Source organism: Nelumbo nucifera, chromosome 2 (assembly GCF_055504915.1).
Source record: "Nelumbo nucifera cultivar China Antique chromosome 2, China Antique-T2T, whole genome shotgun sequence".
NCBI classification, from domain to species: Eukaryota; Viridiplantae; Streptophyta; class Magnoliopsida; order Proteales; family Nelumbonaceae; genus Nelumbo; species Nelumbo nucifera.
In genome coordinates, this window is record NC_142650.1 from 25,558,415 (window position 1) to 25,575,602 (window position 17,188).

A 17,188-nucleotide genomic window follows, 5' to 3' on the forward strand; every position below is an offset into this window, starting at 1 on the left:
GGGGTTTGCCATCAAAGTTGTGATCAGGGAAGGGAATATCATGGCTGCAGTGTTTACATAATCAAGAGAAGTTTATTTTTCTTAGAATGCTTAATGCTTTCATTTCTTAATATAATTGGCCATTACTTATGATTTTGCTTGTTTGAAATAAAAAACAGTTATATGATATATATATATATATATATATATATATATATATATATATATATATATATATATATATTTGTTTTGTTTTGAAAAGCAAAATCATATACTCTATATGTATATATTTTATATATTTTTATGAAAGGTAAAATGATAATATATTAACAACTGTTAGTATGTTTAATGTCAAGTTAATAACATGATGAATTTTAGACATTTTGAAAAGTTATAGTAAATTTAAAAGAAATGCTAAAAATTCATGATGAGTTTTAAACAATTTCTCAATAATTTATATTATATGACATACAATATATATGCATAAAATATTATATGTGCATTTTATAATCTATATGAAAAAAATCTATACTGCCGGAAAGATATAATATCAGACGAGTTTTGATAAATACCACCAGATTGGACAAAATATGAACATTAGTTGACATAAGGGAAAGAGGCACAAAGGCATGAACAGTGAATTAATTGGGAGACAAAAAAAAAAAAAATCTCAGCAAAGAGGATGTATGAATGCTCATCTGATTGACTTGCAAATTTCCTGGAGGTCCAAAACAGATTTTATTTTGGAGCATTTAATTGGAATTCAAAATATTAACAAATTAAATTTGGATCCAGATACATCCAATCTGTTTGTGTCCTAACAAAAGTGTGGATAATTTCAATGCCCATGTGGGCAAGGCTCAATGTGTCGATGAAACCCACCAAGTTAAGCTGGGAGTTAGGACATATGACCACTTCTGAAGGGATATTTTCAGTAAGTTATTTGGGTAATTTATGTTTTTTTATTTTTCATATAAATAAAAAAATGACTATTTTAATCATAAAAAGGGATATTTTTGTTTCATATTGACTACTTTTTCCCAATTAAAAACATTATCTATTCACCTAAAAATTGGCTAAAATTTGAAAATTATTTACTTGGTCTCGTGTCATATTTGGCAAAGCGATACTCATGTGGATTCACATGGTTGTTAAGTTTTTCCTTCTAATTTCTTGTCAGTTTGCTTGGTCTCGTGTTGCTCACTTAGTTTACTATTGACGAAGATGAAGATCGTTCTTCCTCATTATAGTTTTTAAGAAAAAATTCACTTTATACCTAAATTTTGGAGGTAATGTCAAATTAGTATCCGAATTTTCAAACGGTGGGTCCCTACCTGTGAACCGACAAATATAATGACACAAATACCCCCTTGCATTCCAGGTTATGGTTCCGTATCCGTTCTCTATCGATCGAGCGAGAAGAAGGTGCCTCACCCAACGAAGCATATCCAAGGAGAGGAGGGCTCTATTCTGTCATCCATGTTCCTAGTCACCAAAACCTGCGCAGAATCTCAGTTCCTCCAACCTTCCACTGTCGTCTATCATCGATCTAACCATTTAGGATCTTCCAATCTTTGGATCTCGTCGGAAAGACCCATTTCTAAAATATCATTTCATCATCTCTCCGACCTTCAATTATAGGGTTTTGATTTCTCGACTATCTCTTCTAACATTTACTTCTTACTGTTTGTATTTGTTTGTTGTTTCTCAATTGTTGTGATGTTTGAACTGTGTTTTGGGGTTCGTATTTTGCCATGATCTGCGAATTTCTGTGAGAAATAGGGGTCTGCCGGTTGAAAATGGCGGGGCAAGCCCAAGCACCGAACGTGGATCTATTTGATGCGTATTTTTGCAGAGCCGATTTGGATTGGAATGGGAGGATAAGTGGGGCCGATGCAGTCGCCTTCTTTCAAGGTTCAAATTTGCCAAAACACACTTCTTTGCACAGGTACCATCACACTCTTTTATTTTAGAACGCAATATCTATCACCATGCGTTTCTGTCCTTCCACTTCTCGTTTGGTTGGAGCTTCCATATTTTGACGTGGTTTTCCTATATGAAACCCAGGTTCAAAAGAAACATATGGTTAAAATGGGTAGGGCTTTATGGAACCCAGGTTCATTGGTCCACCCCCTTCTTGATTGGTCCACCCCATGTTCTGCCTTATCTCCATGGTTTTCGAACTGTTGTTGATCTGGATGGTCAAACCGTTCAGCTTAGAAACCGTTCAAGCAACTGGTTCTGTTTTACCTCAAACCCAGTCCTTGGAAAAAACCATTGAATTAATCAACGACTTGTTGATCCGGACAGTTGAACCATCAACCCATTGACTAGTTCAATAGTTTTTGGTCGTTTTTTATTTTTTATTTTTATTTTTATTTTGTCAAAACAGGTCATCTGTTCGAACTGGATGGTCGAACCATCGACCCAGAAACCGGTGGCCAAAATGGTTCCGTTTTTGGGTTGTTGTTTAAAACCATGCTTATCCCTGCCTCTCTTTCTCTCTCTCTGCTACAATTCCTTTCATCCCTTGCCATCCATTAGAATCAAAATTGGTTAGATAACAGAAGAAAATGGGGGAAACCACTATGAGTTTCCTTTCAAACTCTCATATTTTGAACTCTTCACCGCCCAAAGCAAAGCCTTTCTCAACCGAGAAATAATCGAAAAAGAGATATCATACCTAGTTACTATGGACTGTGGGCTGTTCAACTGTTCTCCGATTGGTGTAGCTCGGACGAGCACACAACGGTGGATCCTTAGTCTTTATCATTAAGCTTCAACCAACTCTACATTCCCCAAATTTTGAACCGGTGTGGAAAAGGGTAAAATGGTTTTCAAATTGTCTTAAAGGGTATTTTTGATATTTTGAAAATTTTCAATCATCACATGTCATCACGTGAGATATAACAGATGGAGTACTAACGACAGGGACTAACTTGACACTTTTTAAAAGATTGTGTACTATGGTGGCACGTTTTAAAGTTCGAATACTAACTTGACACTACCCCCAAAGTTTAAGGGTACTAAAGTAGAATTTTCCTTAATTTTTATTGATAAATGAAATTTAAACAGTGTTTGGAACATGAATGTTTTTTCAATAAACATTGTCACATAAACACCACTTTAACATTTAACTAAGGGTGTAAATGATATTCAAAAATCAAAATTCGAATTTGGATTATTCAAATATTAATAATGGTCGAATTCAAATAACACTTCTTTATGATTAACTTATCGAATGGAATTCGAATAGATGTTAGTGTTAGTGATGCAATTGTATTTGTATTAAATATTTTAATATTTTTTATCAAAAGGTGCAGGTTTCATTAAAAATACTTTAATATTTTTCATCCTCTTCGCATCGTCTCAACATTTCTCTTCGGCAAGTCCTTTGGAACTTTAATTGATAGCATTCATTTTTTTACTTTTATTTTGTGTATTTAAGTTTTTTTTTTGACTTTTGTTGTAGATTACACCACCGACGATGCTTGTTGTAGGGCATATCAGTGTAGCAACACTAAATAGATGGTTATGGTTCATTTTTTTTTTTAATTTGTTTCTTGAAAGTTGGATGGATAGAGAACGAGAATAATCTTCGATTCAAGTTTCTTCTTCCTCCTCTGGTGAAGTTGGAGAGATTTTTTTTTTCCGAATTCAAATCGAAATCGAATATTTGATTATCTTGACGAATTCAAATATGGTGTATTGTTTCAAAAAACCATTGGATATTGAATCGAATTCGAATATCTATATATTTAATCGGCTTCGAATTCGAATCAATCTTGATTCGATTCAAATTCACTTCGTTTACACCCCTACATTTAGCCTATCATGTTGATCCGTATGCATAGAAACTTGCAAAAGCTAGCATTGATTTAAGTGCACACCTATCGTGGGTGATAAATGAAACTTCTCCCAATAGTTAGGCATTTATTCACTGTTATGCTGATGTAGTGCCTAATGATGCCTAATTGGCAATAAATAGTTTCATTATTACTTTTTTCGTGAACAAACGGAAGTTATACCCAACACATACTTCTTGTTTTAACTTGTTTAGAGAAGGAGACAGGTAATAATATATGCTGTTGGAAGGACATAATACCCAAAAGAGCTTTGACCAATCAAAACCTCTTGTGAATTTTGATAAACACCAAATTTATGATAACAATTAATTGATTACAAGTTTTTCTGATATCATATATTTTCGGGATATAATCAAAACTTAATCCAAGTAACCACTCTAGAACAAAAAAAAAAAAAAATAGAGGGACACCATTTACAAGATCTTCTACCACGGTGGCTAGGAATATGATTAATAAAGATATTCTACATTCCTTGTTATCATACTAAAGTAGACCTTGACATATTAGATGGCCTTTTTTGCCCCATTACCCAAACCGAGCAATTTTAGAGGGAGTGCAAGGTTCCCTCTACAAGCCCATGGAGTTGCCACTAATGGCAATCTCCCCTTGTTTGCCCCATTAATTTAGGAAGAAAATCCACTAACATTATTTTAGGAAAAAAAACCATTAACTTAGGAAATCTTTTCCTATGATTTTTCTCTCTCTCTCTCTCTCTCTCTCATCTTTTCCTATAATCTCCCCCAATCCACACAAATGAAGAACTTGTCTAAAACCTAACCTTCCCATGTAGTCCCACTCCAACTCTCTACTCTCCCTCTCTCTCTCTCTCACTCTCATGTTCTAAAACACTTAGCCAACCCCCTCCTAAAATTTCTCCTAAACTCTCTCTCTCCCACCTAGAACTCATCCTAAAACAACTCTTAATCTATATTACGTGCCCAATAACCAACTAGAAACAAAAAAAAAACGTGGTTAAATTAATTTGTGAAATATTTTTTATAATTTCAATAATTATTGATATTATTAAATATTACAGTAAATATCAACACATAAACTATAATTTTTCATAATTTTGGTAAATTGAAAATTTTGATTACTAAAAATTACATGTTGAAAATTATTGATTTTGGTAATTTAATTTCAGAAAATTTTGAAAATTAATTATTGAAACCACTAATTACTGAAAATTGATAATTAATTAAAACATTAATAAATACAAATTTATTAATTAAAACTTATTGGTAATTTTTCATTGAAAAGTTTATTTCAATAAATATGAATTTATTTTTAACATTTTCAATAATTTTGATATTATCAATAACTTTTTAGTAATAAGTAGTTATTGATATTTTCAGTAATTTGGTCAATTTATGAATATTTAATGATATTATCAGATATTAATTAAAATTTTTTAGTAATTTATTTTTTAGTGGAAAATTAATTTCAATAAATATAAATCTATTTTTTATATTTTCAATAATTTTTTATATTTTCAATAATTTTTTACATTTACTATAATTTTAGTAATTTAATTACTAAAAATTACTGATTTTAGTAATTTAATTTAGTGAAAATTAAATCATAAACTTCCAATTATTCAAATAAATAATTAAAAAATTTTAATAATTTCCACAAGTATTTGATACTACATTTATAATTACCATAATTATTGAAACTATGTTTATGGGTTTGGAGGATAACCCCGAGTAGGAATGGCAATGCATGGGTTCAAAGCAAGGACCATACTCCTTGTTCCAATCCCGTGTTTTAAATTAATTCCCATCTTTGACCCTAATCCACATCAAAGAAAAAATTTAACCTACATCTCTGATCCCCAATATAGATGGGTCTTGAATCCCTAAATTTTTTAATTAAAAGTTTGTTTTTAAAATAGTATTTATTAAAATAAAAAAATTAATATACAAATAATATTTTAAATGTATTTGGATATATATAATATAAATAATATTATATATTTAATATATATAATCGAGGTCAAGGCAATGTCTAGACTACAGTTCCCCTCCCTGTCCCGATCCCCAATCGAATATTCTTATTAATCCCATCCATCCCACCCTATCAACACTAGGCTATGTTTGGTTTGTGAGAAGATTTGGGTGGGGATGAGAAAAGATGGGAAAGTGTAAAAATTTACCTTTCCATTGTTTTGTTTTATATATAGGAAAATAATGGGAAAACACTATTGCAAGGGAGAAGAGAGAAGAAGGTAAGGGAGAAAAGGGAAGAGGAAGATGGAGGGGGAGACAGAGAACTCCGTGACTAAAGCTTCAAAGATGTCCTTCAACACCGATAGTCCCCCCCTTCTCCGCCACTGCTTAATCGACCATTGTGCAATGATCCCCCCTTCTTCACACTTTCTATGTAACAGAAGATGATCGAAGATGAATAGCTACCATGGGGTGCTCTGTTTCACCAAGAGGAAGACAAATAGTAGTTTGTTGGTAGAAAGCAAAGATGTAAAAGAAAGGGGAAGAACGGGGAAGACGATGAACAATGTTTAACAAAACACGAAAGAAGAAGAGAGGAGAGAGGAAGGGAGTGACTAAGAGAGGGTGCCGCTGCCGTTGCTCTACTTCTGTATAACAGTGGTTTCTTAGTTTTTCCACCGGGGTCACACTATTTTGGTGCAACCCCAAATCCACGATTTTAAGATCTCACATCCCACTTTTTTCTCATCCCATCCCCCTCTTCTAATCAAAACAAATGTGAATAAAGGGAATATTTTTGAAATATTTCTCATCCCATCGCACAAACCAAACGGAACCTAAGGAAGTCTCCATCCCATCCCTTCTGAGGAAGCCATATACTCGGATGAAAACGGGTAAAATTGCCATGATTGCAATCCACTTATCCCTAAATTTTAAACCCAATAAAGGAGTTGGCATCTTTTTCCCGGACATCTCACGGGGCCCGCTAGTATAATAATGAAGACCTCCATCCCCGTAAAGGAGTTGGCATCCTCACTCATGTTGGAGAAACTGGCTCCTAGCACCACCAGTCATGTTAGAGAAACTGCAGTAGTAACCCAAAGCCCCAGCAGACCAACTGAGAACCGAGTCAACCGACATCCTTCCTAAGGTGACACTACCACAACAGGTAGACTTTTATTAGTCTGTATCTACAACCCAGTCCACCCTCTCAAGTCTCAACAATTAATTTCCAATGCCACTTCGTATTTTATTGTACAGAGTGCAGACATAAACAGTTTAAAGGTAAATAGAGCATTCGGATATTGGCAACATCACCAATAAAGAGTATGGTAGATCAAATAAAGTATAATTAATGGTGACAAGTATCTACCAAAAATTTAAAGGAAAAAAATGGTGACAAAGAAAACTCAAACCACGGACGTTCTTCTTCCCCATTTGGTTTCTTCTGTTTCTTTTTTTTTATGTATACTCCACTCCTAAATCCCTTCAAGCGAGAGTGAGAATGCAAGATGCAAGAACAGTTCAGCACTCAGCCGAATGAATTCCCTACTCGAAGAGAAAAGGCTTGCCAGTTGCCATCTTTCTCTTCGCTTCTCCACCTGGAATGCAACAACACAAAACCCTGAGAACTGCTAACATCAGATGAGAAACCACCAAATGAGAGCTGAGTGAGAAAGTCAACTCACCTTTTAGACTAGAGTTTATGACCCCAAACCAGCCCACGAACAATGCAGGAAGATCAGTTTTGGGCATTCATTGTCATGGCTCGTTATCTGGTGTTGTTCGTCGTCGTCGACTCCTCTCTCGCTGTTGCCACAAAATTGGCATACTTTCTAGTGTCTCGTTGTCACCTTCTCTAGGTGCAGAAACATTATCGCTATCGTAGCTCTCCCCCCATAGAGTCATTTGCCTTCTGCTCCTTGGCTGTGCTCGAATTCTCGAGGCACCAGACTGCCATCGAATTCTCGAGGCAGCAGACGGGCTGCGACTTGCACTGGGATCATTTTGGACTCGGTACAATAGAAAGACAATCAATCTTCCACTGAACGGAATAACATATTCATTTCCCATCTCATCCCCAAAAGCTGACTGAATCGTGCTAACCACATCGCCAAGGTCTCTTTCCTGTTCTAGCCGCCTCCAATTGCGCTGCCGCTCAGGGTCCACCTCTGTAGGCCGCACAAGGGGGTGTTCGAGTCTCGCATGCTTCCTGAGGTCTGCGTAAGTCCCAAAAAAATCACATGTCTCACAGGAGCAGCTCCTAGCTTTTACATTCATGAACTGGCGAGCAGCCTCAACAACAACCCAGCCATTTACTTTCCCACGACAGAGAGGGCACAGGAGCTTTGTCTCCAACTGCCCCTCACAGAACAGGTTTTGCTCTTCAGGATCCTCTTCCTCATTCACTTCATTTTGACCATCCATTGCAGCAATTTCCGACGTCAACGACTGAGAGGCTCCGCTCAACTGAGGAGCCTCATTTTCCGGTGGCACCACTGATGGGGTCTCTGCAAATGCTCTGCGGAACTGGTCAAGACAGTTTGAGTGGCGATAGCTTGTGTCACACATGTAGGGGCGGCAGCCCTTGTCATGGGAGGAACATAAAAGAAGTACTGCGTTGTGAGGGTGTTCCATGCAGACAGGGCATCTAGCTTCTTCCCATTCTTTCACATCCTCCAGGGTTACCAAAGGTTGCTTGGATGAAGACCTCTTGGCATCTTCCCATTCTTTTACATTTTCTACAGGCTCTAAAGGGTTTCTGGATGAAGACCGCCTGGCACGACTAGAACTGCTGCAAGGATAAGGAGATGCCCTGGACCTGTCAACAGACACAGAACGACCTCTTCTCTCTTTCGGCATTCTGCTACTATAGGATATACCACCAGATGCTTACTATGTAGACTAACCCTCTTGAAGCAGCAACACCAAATCTTTTAAGTTCTGTAACATCATACCGACACGCAAATTAGTTTATCTATTCTAGAGTTGAATGCAAAGGAACAATCAGGTAAACAAGCAACTAGGGATCCTGAGAATCTGGGATCCCAACGCCAACAATAACATGTAATATCGATATTATCCACACAATTACACATACACACAGAAAGATCCATAACAATTGAGGTTTAGGGTAAGAAATAGGAATACAAGAAAAAATCATCACCTAATTCACAAAAGAGAAGGAATAAATCTACAATTCAGTTAACCATTCAACCTAGAACAATAAGAAGATAGAAGATATTAGTAAAAGATGTCCTATTAGCTCCAGCCTTTCTATGACTCCACAAATCCAAGAGGCTGGAGGACATTAGTATAACAAGACTGTCCCTTTTTCACATCTCGAAACAAGATAAAATCACAGACAACGAGAAGATTCAAATTTCTTTCCTTCTTTACAAATCACAATCATCAGACACAAAACCCTAACCGGCGCAGGAAAGAAGCCAACCATCCCCCCAACCCCAGACCTAGAAAAAGAAAATACGAAGGTATAACCACCCACGGAAAGTATAGAACCACCAGAATCCACTGGATTTAAAGCCATAAAAGCCGACTAAAGCGTTCTGCTAGAGGGTTTACCAGAGCCTTCAAAGATCAGATTAGAGAATTAGATCGGTGTTCTTCTCACACGGCCGCTTCCACTGGTTCGATTGACTACAGAGTACTTAATCTCTAAAGATATTCTTCGAGTCGGTCCTAACAGAAGGGAGAGAGAGAAAAGATCCTTAGGGCTCCTTCTCCCGAAGAGAGAATCTGAGAAGGAGAGAGAGAGACGAGAAATTTTATGAGAAAGAAGGGAAGTCAGAGATGAGATAGATGGGGGTATTTATAGGGGGAATGCGCTGGAATGCGCTGTTTGTTTCGTTTTCAAATATTTTTCAAAAATGAAAACAAGAAGAGGAACAAAATCATGAGTCGGCTTCCTATGCTTAAATTACTATAATACCCTTATTTTTAAAGGTTTGCCTGGCCTAAATCGATTTCCTATTTACAGAAGGAAACGAGGGTAAAACAGTCAGTTAAAACAACGAAACCTCTGTTTTTTTGGCACGATAAACATTGGAAATTTCCCTAAGACTTCCGGTGGACGGCCTTTGATCACTTTAGGAAAAAGGCTCGATCATTGGGCCCACCCTAACAAGGTCAACATTCCGAAGAAGGTCCACGCATCCAATGGTATAAGATCATTCATTAGGGAGTCATTTATCTTTAGAACTGGGAGAGTCGCGAGATTGACGGTCTAAATGATCCTACGGTCCATACTTTTTATGCTCTCACATTTAGACAAATGCAGGTAAGTTTGTAGACGTTGATCAAAGGGTCCCACTTTTGACGTTGGACCACCCTTATAAAATGTTTTTAATTTTGATAGGAATCGTATCAAATGATTTGGAACATACACTTGATTGGCGACCGACAATATATTAAGGAGGACCAATATACTGACGCAGTACATTATGATTCGCTCAGTATAAACTATTAAAACCGTAGACGATTTGAACTCGTCGGCCACCAAACCCATCGATCAAAAGTAGGCTCCACCAATTCGACTGTCCATAACTCCATATCTAAAAATCCGATAAAAAATTATAGCCCGTTTGGGAGGGCACCCCACGTGCACATAAAAAATAGGGATGGCAATTTTCTCCATTTCCCTAATTTATGTGGGGATCCGTTTCGAATGGAGCGGGGATGGGGATAATTTTCTCCCGTGGATACAGAGATGGGGAGATTTTCATCCCCATTAGCGAGGACAGGGAGAGCACTCCCCGTCTTGTGGGGACCCCGATCCCTGCCCCATGGGATCCCCACTAATATATATGTATATATGTAAGCATATGTTATATATGTATATATGCACACATACATCTATATATTAATATTTTAAAAATATGGTTGAATATGTTTGAATCTTTTTTAATAGGATTGCAAATTTTAATTATTTTATTTTTATTTTTTTAAAATAAAATAAAAAAATAAAATGGTTAACATTATAAAAAATCATGGGAGATGAGGATCCCCGTTGGGATGAGGATTTTTTCAGGGAGGGGGATGGGGAGAGGCTCCCCGTCCCCGCCCTGCCCCGTTGCCATTCCTAGTCAAATATGAAGTTTTTTTTGGATTCAAATATGAAGTTTTTTTTGAATAGAACACTAGTGCTCAACCACTCTAGCTCAATTAACACAACCCACTCCATACCCAAAGTCCCATACAAAAACGTAAGAAGTTGTGTTTGATATCACAATACGTGGTATTGCAGAATAATAGAATAATATCTCACCACCACATAAGAAGACCCCATACAACCACCCTAGTGGCCGAACTACGAATAACTAGGCAAAACCTCAGGTTGGCGTAAGAGGTGATTTGCTTCCACCGATTTAACCTATTTTCGGTTAGCGACATGCCTGACGTGCCGAGCAACCTCCCCCTTAAGCGGGATATCACCTCTGTATTCCTCGAGATCATGACGCCACGTAAGAAGAGCTGGTTATTGCCCTGCTCACTTCTGGCGGGATTGGATAGACATTACCTGCTTACATTGAGTCCATTTCCAGGAGTGAAACCACATTCAAACCAGACGGGCCGGAGATCCTAGACGCGTTTCGTGAGTCTTATGGCAGCTTGCCTATATAAAAGCCTCACCTCCAACCTCATAAGGTATGCACGATTTAGCACTCAAGCTCTCTAGCTCTCTCTTGCTTTCTAGCTCTCAAAAAACTCCAGTTCGCTGACTTAAGCATCGGAGTGCCCACACCGGGTAAAGTAGCCCAGGTACTCTGATCATCTCTCTTTCTTTATAACTCGACAAAGCGACCTACATAGTCTGGTGTCCGAGTTGTCCTCTAGCAGGGAGATTCCAGATCGCACACCATCAATTGGTGCCATCCGTAGGAAACTCTACGCAAAAGCCATACTCTCATACTTCCTTTCCAAGTATATCTTCAATGGCATCTTCCAACCACATTCCTGTCAACAACCTTGTTAACAACAACAACTCGGTCATAGGGGGTAGGATCAACCCATTGTGCACCCTGATGTCCCCTTTGTGACTATTGGGTAGTCTGCTATGACCCGATTGGCCACCTCGACAACTTCCATACCCTGGTGCAACTACACGGGGCAAACGACGTGAGCCTTTGCAAGGCCTTCCCAACCACCTTTCGGGGCTGGTTGCGGGCTCCATCAAAAGTTGGAACTAGTTCGCCAACCTGTTTACTACACACTTCGCGAAAAGCAAGCAGTGCCCGAAGGCGGTGACCTGTTCGTTGAATGCCGTTCAGCGACTAGACGAGAAACTCTAGGACTACATCAAACAATTCAACATGGAGCGACTTATTCCCAACTTCGACCCAGCTATCCAACTCACTATAGCAGTCAACGGTGTCTAACATCTCGACTTGCACTAGGAGGTTGAATTGAACCCTCTGGCCTTTGTGGAGGAGTTCCTCAACCAAGCGGCCAAGTTTATGAAGGCCAAAGAAGTGCTCAAATCCCGGTTGGAGTTGAGCGGCAAGTGGAAGAGGTTAGAAGACGAGCTGGGGAGCAACAAACAGCATCGGAAGAGCAAGTCACCAAGGCACAATAGGTCCCCTCGCAACTGTCGCAATAGGTCACCGCGGAGAAGAAGCAAGTCTCTATATAGAAGCAGCAGGTCCTAAAGTCAGTGTTCTCGCACCCCTCCCATCTAGAACCGTAACTACACCACGCTAAATGTGAAGAGGGGAGAGATTCCGATGCAGATCAAGACAACTGAGTACGTTAGATGGCCACCTCGGATGAGAGAGGACCCTACCAATAGGAACCCTAACAAATATTGCCACTTCCATCGGGACATCAGCCACGACACTAAGAATTGTCGTAACCTCAAGGATGAGATTAAGGAGCTGACCCGTCGAGGTTATTTGAAGCAGTCGACCAACCAAGAGAAGTGTCATAGTCGAGTAGGGACCAGAACAGAGACTAGCCTCCCCAAGACCACATGACACTGCCCTTGTAGTCAAGTTAGTCATAAATGAATTCGAGGTAAAGTGGATTCTGGTTGACTCTGGAAGCTCGGCCGATATCATCTTCTTGGAGGCTTTCGAGCAGATGGAGCTCGAGATGAAAGACCTACAACCGACCGACGTCCCCCTAATCGGATTTAGCGAGAAGTTTCTGACATATTATGGAGTAGGAGTTGTGCGAGCTTATCAGCTTGAGTCTCACAAGTGCTATATGGCCGCATTGAAGGGGAAGGGAAAGCAGGCCGTCGACATCGACTTGGAGCCACCTTTGGGGAACAATGACGAGAGAGATTGCCCCGTGGAGGACATCGTCCTAGTGCCAATCTTGGATACTAACCCCGAGAAGACGATGCAGATTAGAGCTCGCCTCACGGAACCACTGTGCTCTGAGTTGGGAAGTTTTTTAATTAAAAGTATAGATGTTTTTGCTTGGTCGGCAACGGAAATGCCTAGCATAGACCCTTTTGTCATAACTCATAGGCTAAATGTTGACCCTTTAGTCAAACTAGTCCGACAAAGGAAGAGGAACATTGCCCAAGAGCGGTGGAGGATAGTAGATGAGGAGGTCGGAAATCTCCTTGCAAAAGACTTTGTTAGATTGGTCCAATACCTGAGCTGGATTGCCAACCCAATGTTCATGAAGAAAGCCAATGGCAAGTGGCGCATGTGTCTCGACTACACCGACTTCAAATGAGCCTACCCAAAGGATAGCTTCCCACTCCCTAGGATTGACCGCATGGTAGACATGACCTCGGGATTTGAGCTGTTGAGTTTCATGGATGCATACTTTGGCTACAACAAAATCTAGATGGTTCTAGCCGATGAAGAAAAAACTGTCTTTGGAACCGAAATGGGCTTGTATTGTTATAAAGTTATGCCATTTGATTTAAAAAATGCTGGAGCGGCTTAGTAGTGCCTTGTAAACAAAATTTTTTCTAATTTAATTGAAAATAAAATTGAGGCTTATGTTGATGATATGGTTGTGAAAACCCGGTTTTCAAACTCTTTAGTTTATGATCTTAATTGTGTTTTTGACATTATAAGAAAATACAACATGAAATTCAACCCGAACAAGTGTGTTTTCAATCTCCTCGGGTACATAGTGAACCAACATGGCATCGAAGCCAACCTAGATAAAATCCACGCCATCCTAGATATGAGACCTCCTAGAACAATAAAAGAAGTACAAAGGCTAATGGGTCAGATAGCCACCCTAAACCGGTTTATGTCTAAGCAAAGTTCAAAGTATTGAAAATTCCAAGTGTATCGGAAAGGCAATTTTAAGAGACGTATTAGGATATGTCTTGGATACACATACACATCGGAGAAAAACTAGATACACATAGATACACTTGGAAACACTATAAATACTTTAATAAATCATAAAAATACATCAACAACACTAAATATAAGACCTCAATGAGGTGTATATACATTAAATTAATATATTTTAATAGTTTTATGAAGAAATATATTGTAGTTAATTATAATTTCATTAAAAATTCTATGCCTAACTAATTTATAAATTATAATTCTTAAGTTTTAATATTTTATGGTATGGGAAAAACCCAACTCTCTTGTCCAACCATAAAACATGCATTGACACAACTTCTATGTGAAAATATAATTAATAATTATTTGTTGTTCATTTCCAAAAATTATAAAAAAATAAATAATCATTATATAAGAAGAAATTTCAATTGCTTTATGGATATGATAGATAAGTCCATAGATCTAAAACATATTTAGTCTTTATAGATAGAGAAAAATTACATTTTCGAATTTTTTTTGTTAATTTATATTTTCCCCAAATATCTTCATGAAATTTCCATAAGTATACTAATAACACACAAAAATTGATTTTGAATGAAAGAAATGTAGATCAACATAAATTTAAACATTCAAGAAAAAAAAGAAATCACAAGATATTATAAAAAATTGAAAAAAATTTACCTATTTTTGTCATATTTTTTCAAAATTTGAAAAATCTTAAAAAAAAAGTAACTATTCACACTCGTTTCTTGCAAACTTTTGCAAATCTATCACTCTAAGAATGAAGTTTGGAGTTTTAAGGGCATTTGGGGTGAAAGAAGGCTTATTTCGGGGAAAAGAAGCTTGTTTTTCCCCTTTATTTTTTTCGTCAATACGCTACCGATACACCCCTGATACGGGTCCGATACGCATGAAAAAAGACAAAATGTTCAATTTCCATGTGTATCCCGTATCTATTTTTCAAAGATACGATACGATACACCCCGTATCAGGTGTATTGTATCGAAATTTTAAACCTTGTTTCTAAGTCGGCTGGGCAGTGGCTTCCGTTCTTTAAAGCCTTTAAGAAGAACCAAGATTTCGAGTGAACTGAAGAATGTCAGCTCGCATTTGACGAGCTCAAGAGGTACATCAGTTCATCACCTTTGTTAACTAGGTCGGAACCCAGGGACGAGCTCAAACTCTAACTCTCAGATAGTGACGAGGTAGTTAGCTCGGTCTTAATTCACGAGGTAGATAGGATGCGATGACCTGTCTACCACGTAAGTAAAGTCTTGCACGCTTCCGAAACGAGCTCCTTGAATATCAAGAAGTTGGCCTTCTCGCTAGTGTTAGCAACTCACAAACTGCGCCCTTACTTCCAAGTCCACACCATAGTAGTCCTAACCGATCGACCTCTGAATCAGTCATTCAGAAGTCTGAGGTCTTAGAAAGGTTGACAAAATGGGCAATTGAGCTCAATGAGTATGACATCCGGTTTGAGTTGCGCCTAGTGATGAAGGCACAGGTCCTGGCTGACTTTGTCGCCGAGTGCACGTTCAACATGCCAACCCCTGAAGTTGTTGAGCTTGTGACCACCTTGGAGGCTTCAACCAATGTGGCACCCGACTCAACCTAGGACGAGGAGCCCTGGATCCTCCATGTGGATGACTTGTCCAACCAGCGTGGAAGTGGAGCTAGGTTGATACTCTATGGACCTAGCAAGGTAAAGCTGGAGTATGCTCTCCAGCCTGCATTCTAAACATTGAACAATGAAGTTGAGTACAAGGCACTGATAGTAGGGTTATCCTGGAAAAGGAGGTCGGCGCAAAACACCTCGTCGTCTGTAATAACTCACAGCTTGTAGTCAACCAAGTAAATGGATAGTATGAGGCCCGAGAATCTGCCATGTTGGCCTACCAAGCCAAGGTTAGAGAGTTGTTGCCTAACTTCCACTCTCGGTGCATCCTGCAATTCCAAAGTTCAGAAACACCGAGGCTAACGCGCTCTGAAAGCTGCTGGTGCAATAGACATCAAGAAGAGAATGGTCTACATTGAAGACCTACCATAACCTAGCATAGAAAGGGTGGCAGAAGAGGTTGTTCCTCTTTTGCTTGTAGAGCTGAACTGGATGGGTCCGCTCGTTGACTATCTGCACCACGGGACCCTACCTACAGAGCATAATGCAACTCGGAGTGTAGAGCGGCAGTCATCTCATTATGTAATCATTGGCGAATAATTGTATCGTAGGTCGTTCATGCTCCCCTACTTGCTGCTTGTGCCCAACTGAAGCAAACCAGGTGCTACGCGAGATCCACGAAGGTCTCTGCGGAGGACACTTGGGGGGCAGGGCACTCACCCAGAAAACGCAACGATAAGGCTACTGCTGGCCCATGATGAAGGCGGAGACATTGGAATTAGTTTGGAAGTGTGACAAGTGCCAACGACATGCCAACATCCCTTATCAGCCCATTGCCGACCTGAGGTACCTTACCATCCCGTAGCCATTTGCATAGTGGGGATAGATATCCTCGGTCCCTTTCCACTTGTGATCGAGCAGAGGAGGTTCTTGGTCATCACGGTTGACTATTTTACGAATTGGGTAGAAGTCAAGCCGTTGATATCCATCACAGCTTGAAACGTGCATAACTTTTTCTGGAAGAGCATCGTCTACAGGTTCAAACTCCCCAAGGTGTTGATATTGGACAACAGAAAGAAGTTCGAAGACATGAAATTTTAGAATTGGTGTGCCGAGATGGGAATCCAGCAAAATTTCACTGTAGTGGCTTACCCTCAGGCAAATGGTCAGGCAGAAGTGACAAAGAGGGCGATACTCCATGGACTCAAAGTTCGGCTCTCCCGAGCTAAGGGTTTGTGGGTGGACAAACTGCCTACTGTCATTTGGGCTTACCAAACTACAATCAAGACAACAACCGGCAAGACTCCTTTCAACCTAACATACGAGGTGGATGCTGCCATCCCAACCGAGATCAAGGTGTCAACCTTGCAGTCTGAGACATATGATGAGGAGGCTAACAAGGATGAGTTGTGGATCAACCTCGACTTGGTGGAAGAAGTCCTTAGCCTATATTCGGACCGTGACATACCATCAACAAGTAGCTTAGTATTATAA

General features: G+C 39.1%; 2 protein-coding genes across 2 annotated transcripts; one reads left to right on the top strand and one right to left on the bottom strand.

The window, feature by feature from the left end:
• Nucleotides 1-7,022: 7,022 nt before the first annotated feature.
• LOC104595337 (uncharacterized) lies at nt 7,023-9,616 on the bottom strand. The gene is made up of 3 exons (XM_010256034.3): nt 9,377-9,616; nt 7,483-8,737; nt 7,023-7,395 (listed from the first exon to the last, which is right to left on the bottom strand). The coding sequence occupies exon 2, from the start codon at nt 8,654-8,656 to the stop codon at nt 7,556-7,558; it is 1,101 nt and encodes a 366-aa protein (XP_010254336.1). The 5' UTR covers nt 8,657-8,737; nt 9,377-9,616; the 3' UTR covers nt 7,023-7,395; nt 7,483-7,555.
• Nucleotides 9,617-16,810: 7,194 nt separating this feature from the next.
• LOC148802016 (uncharacterized) lies at nt 16,811-17,188 on the top strand. Its single transcript, XM_088897807.1, has one exon. It carries the CDS (start codon nt 16,811-16,813, stop codon nt 17,186-17,188), a length of 378 nt encoding a protein of 125 aa, XP_088753933.1.

Excerpts from the sequence above, each read along its gene's own strand:
- LOC104595337 (XM_010256034.3), bottom strand. The coding sequence starts at position 8,656 with ATGCCGAAAGAGAGAAGAGGTCGTTCTGTGTCTGTTGACAGGTCCAGG.
- LOC148802016 (XM_088897807.1), top strand. The coding sequence starts at position 16,811 with ATGGGAATCCAGCAAAATTTCACTGTAGTGGCTTACCCTCAGGCAAAT.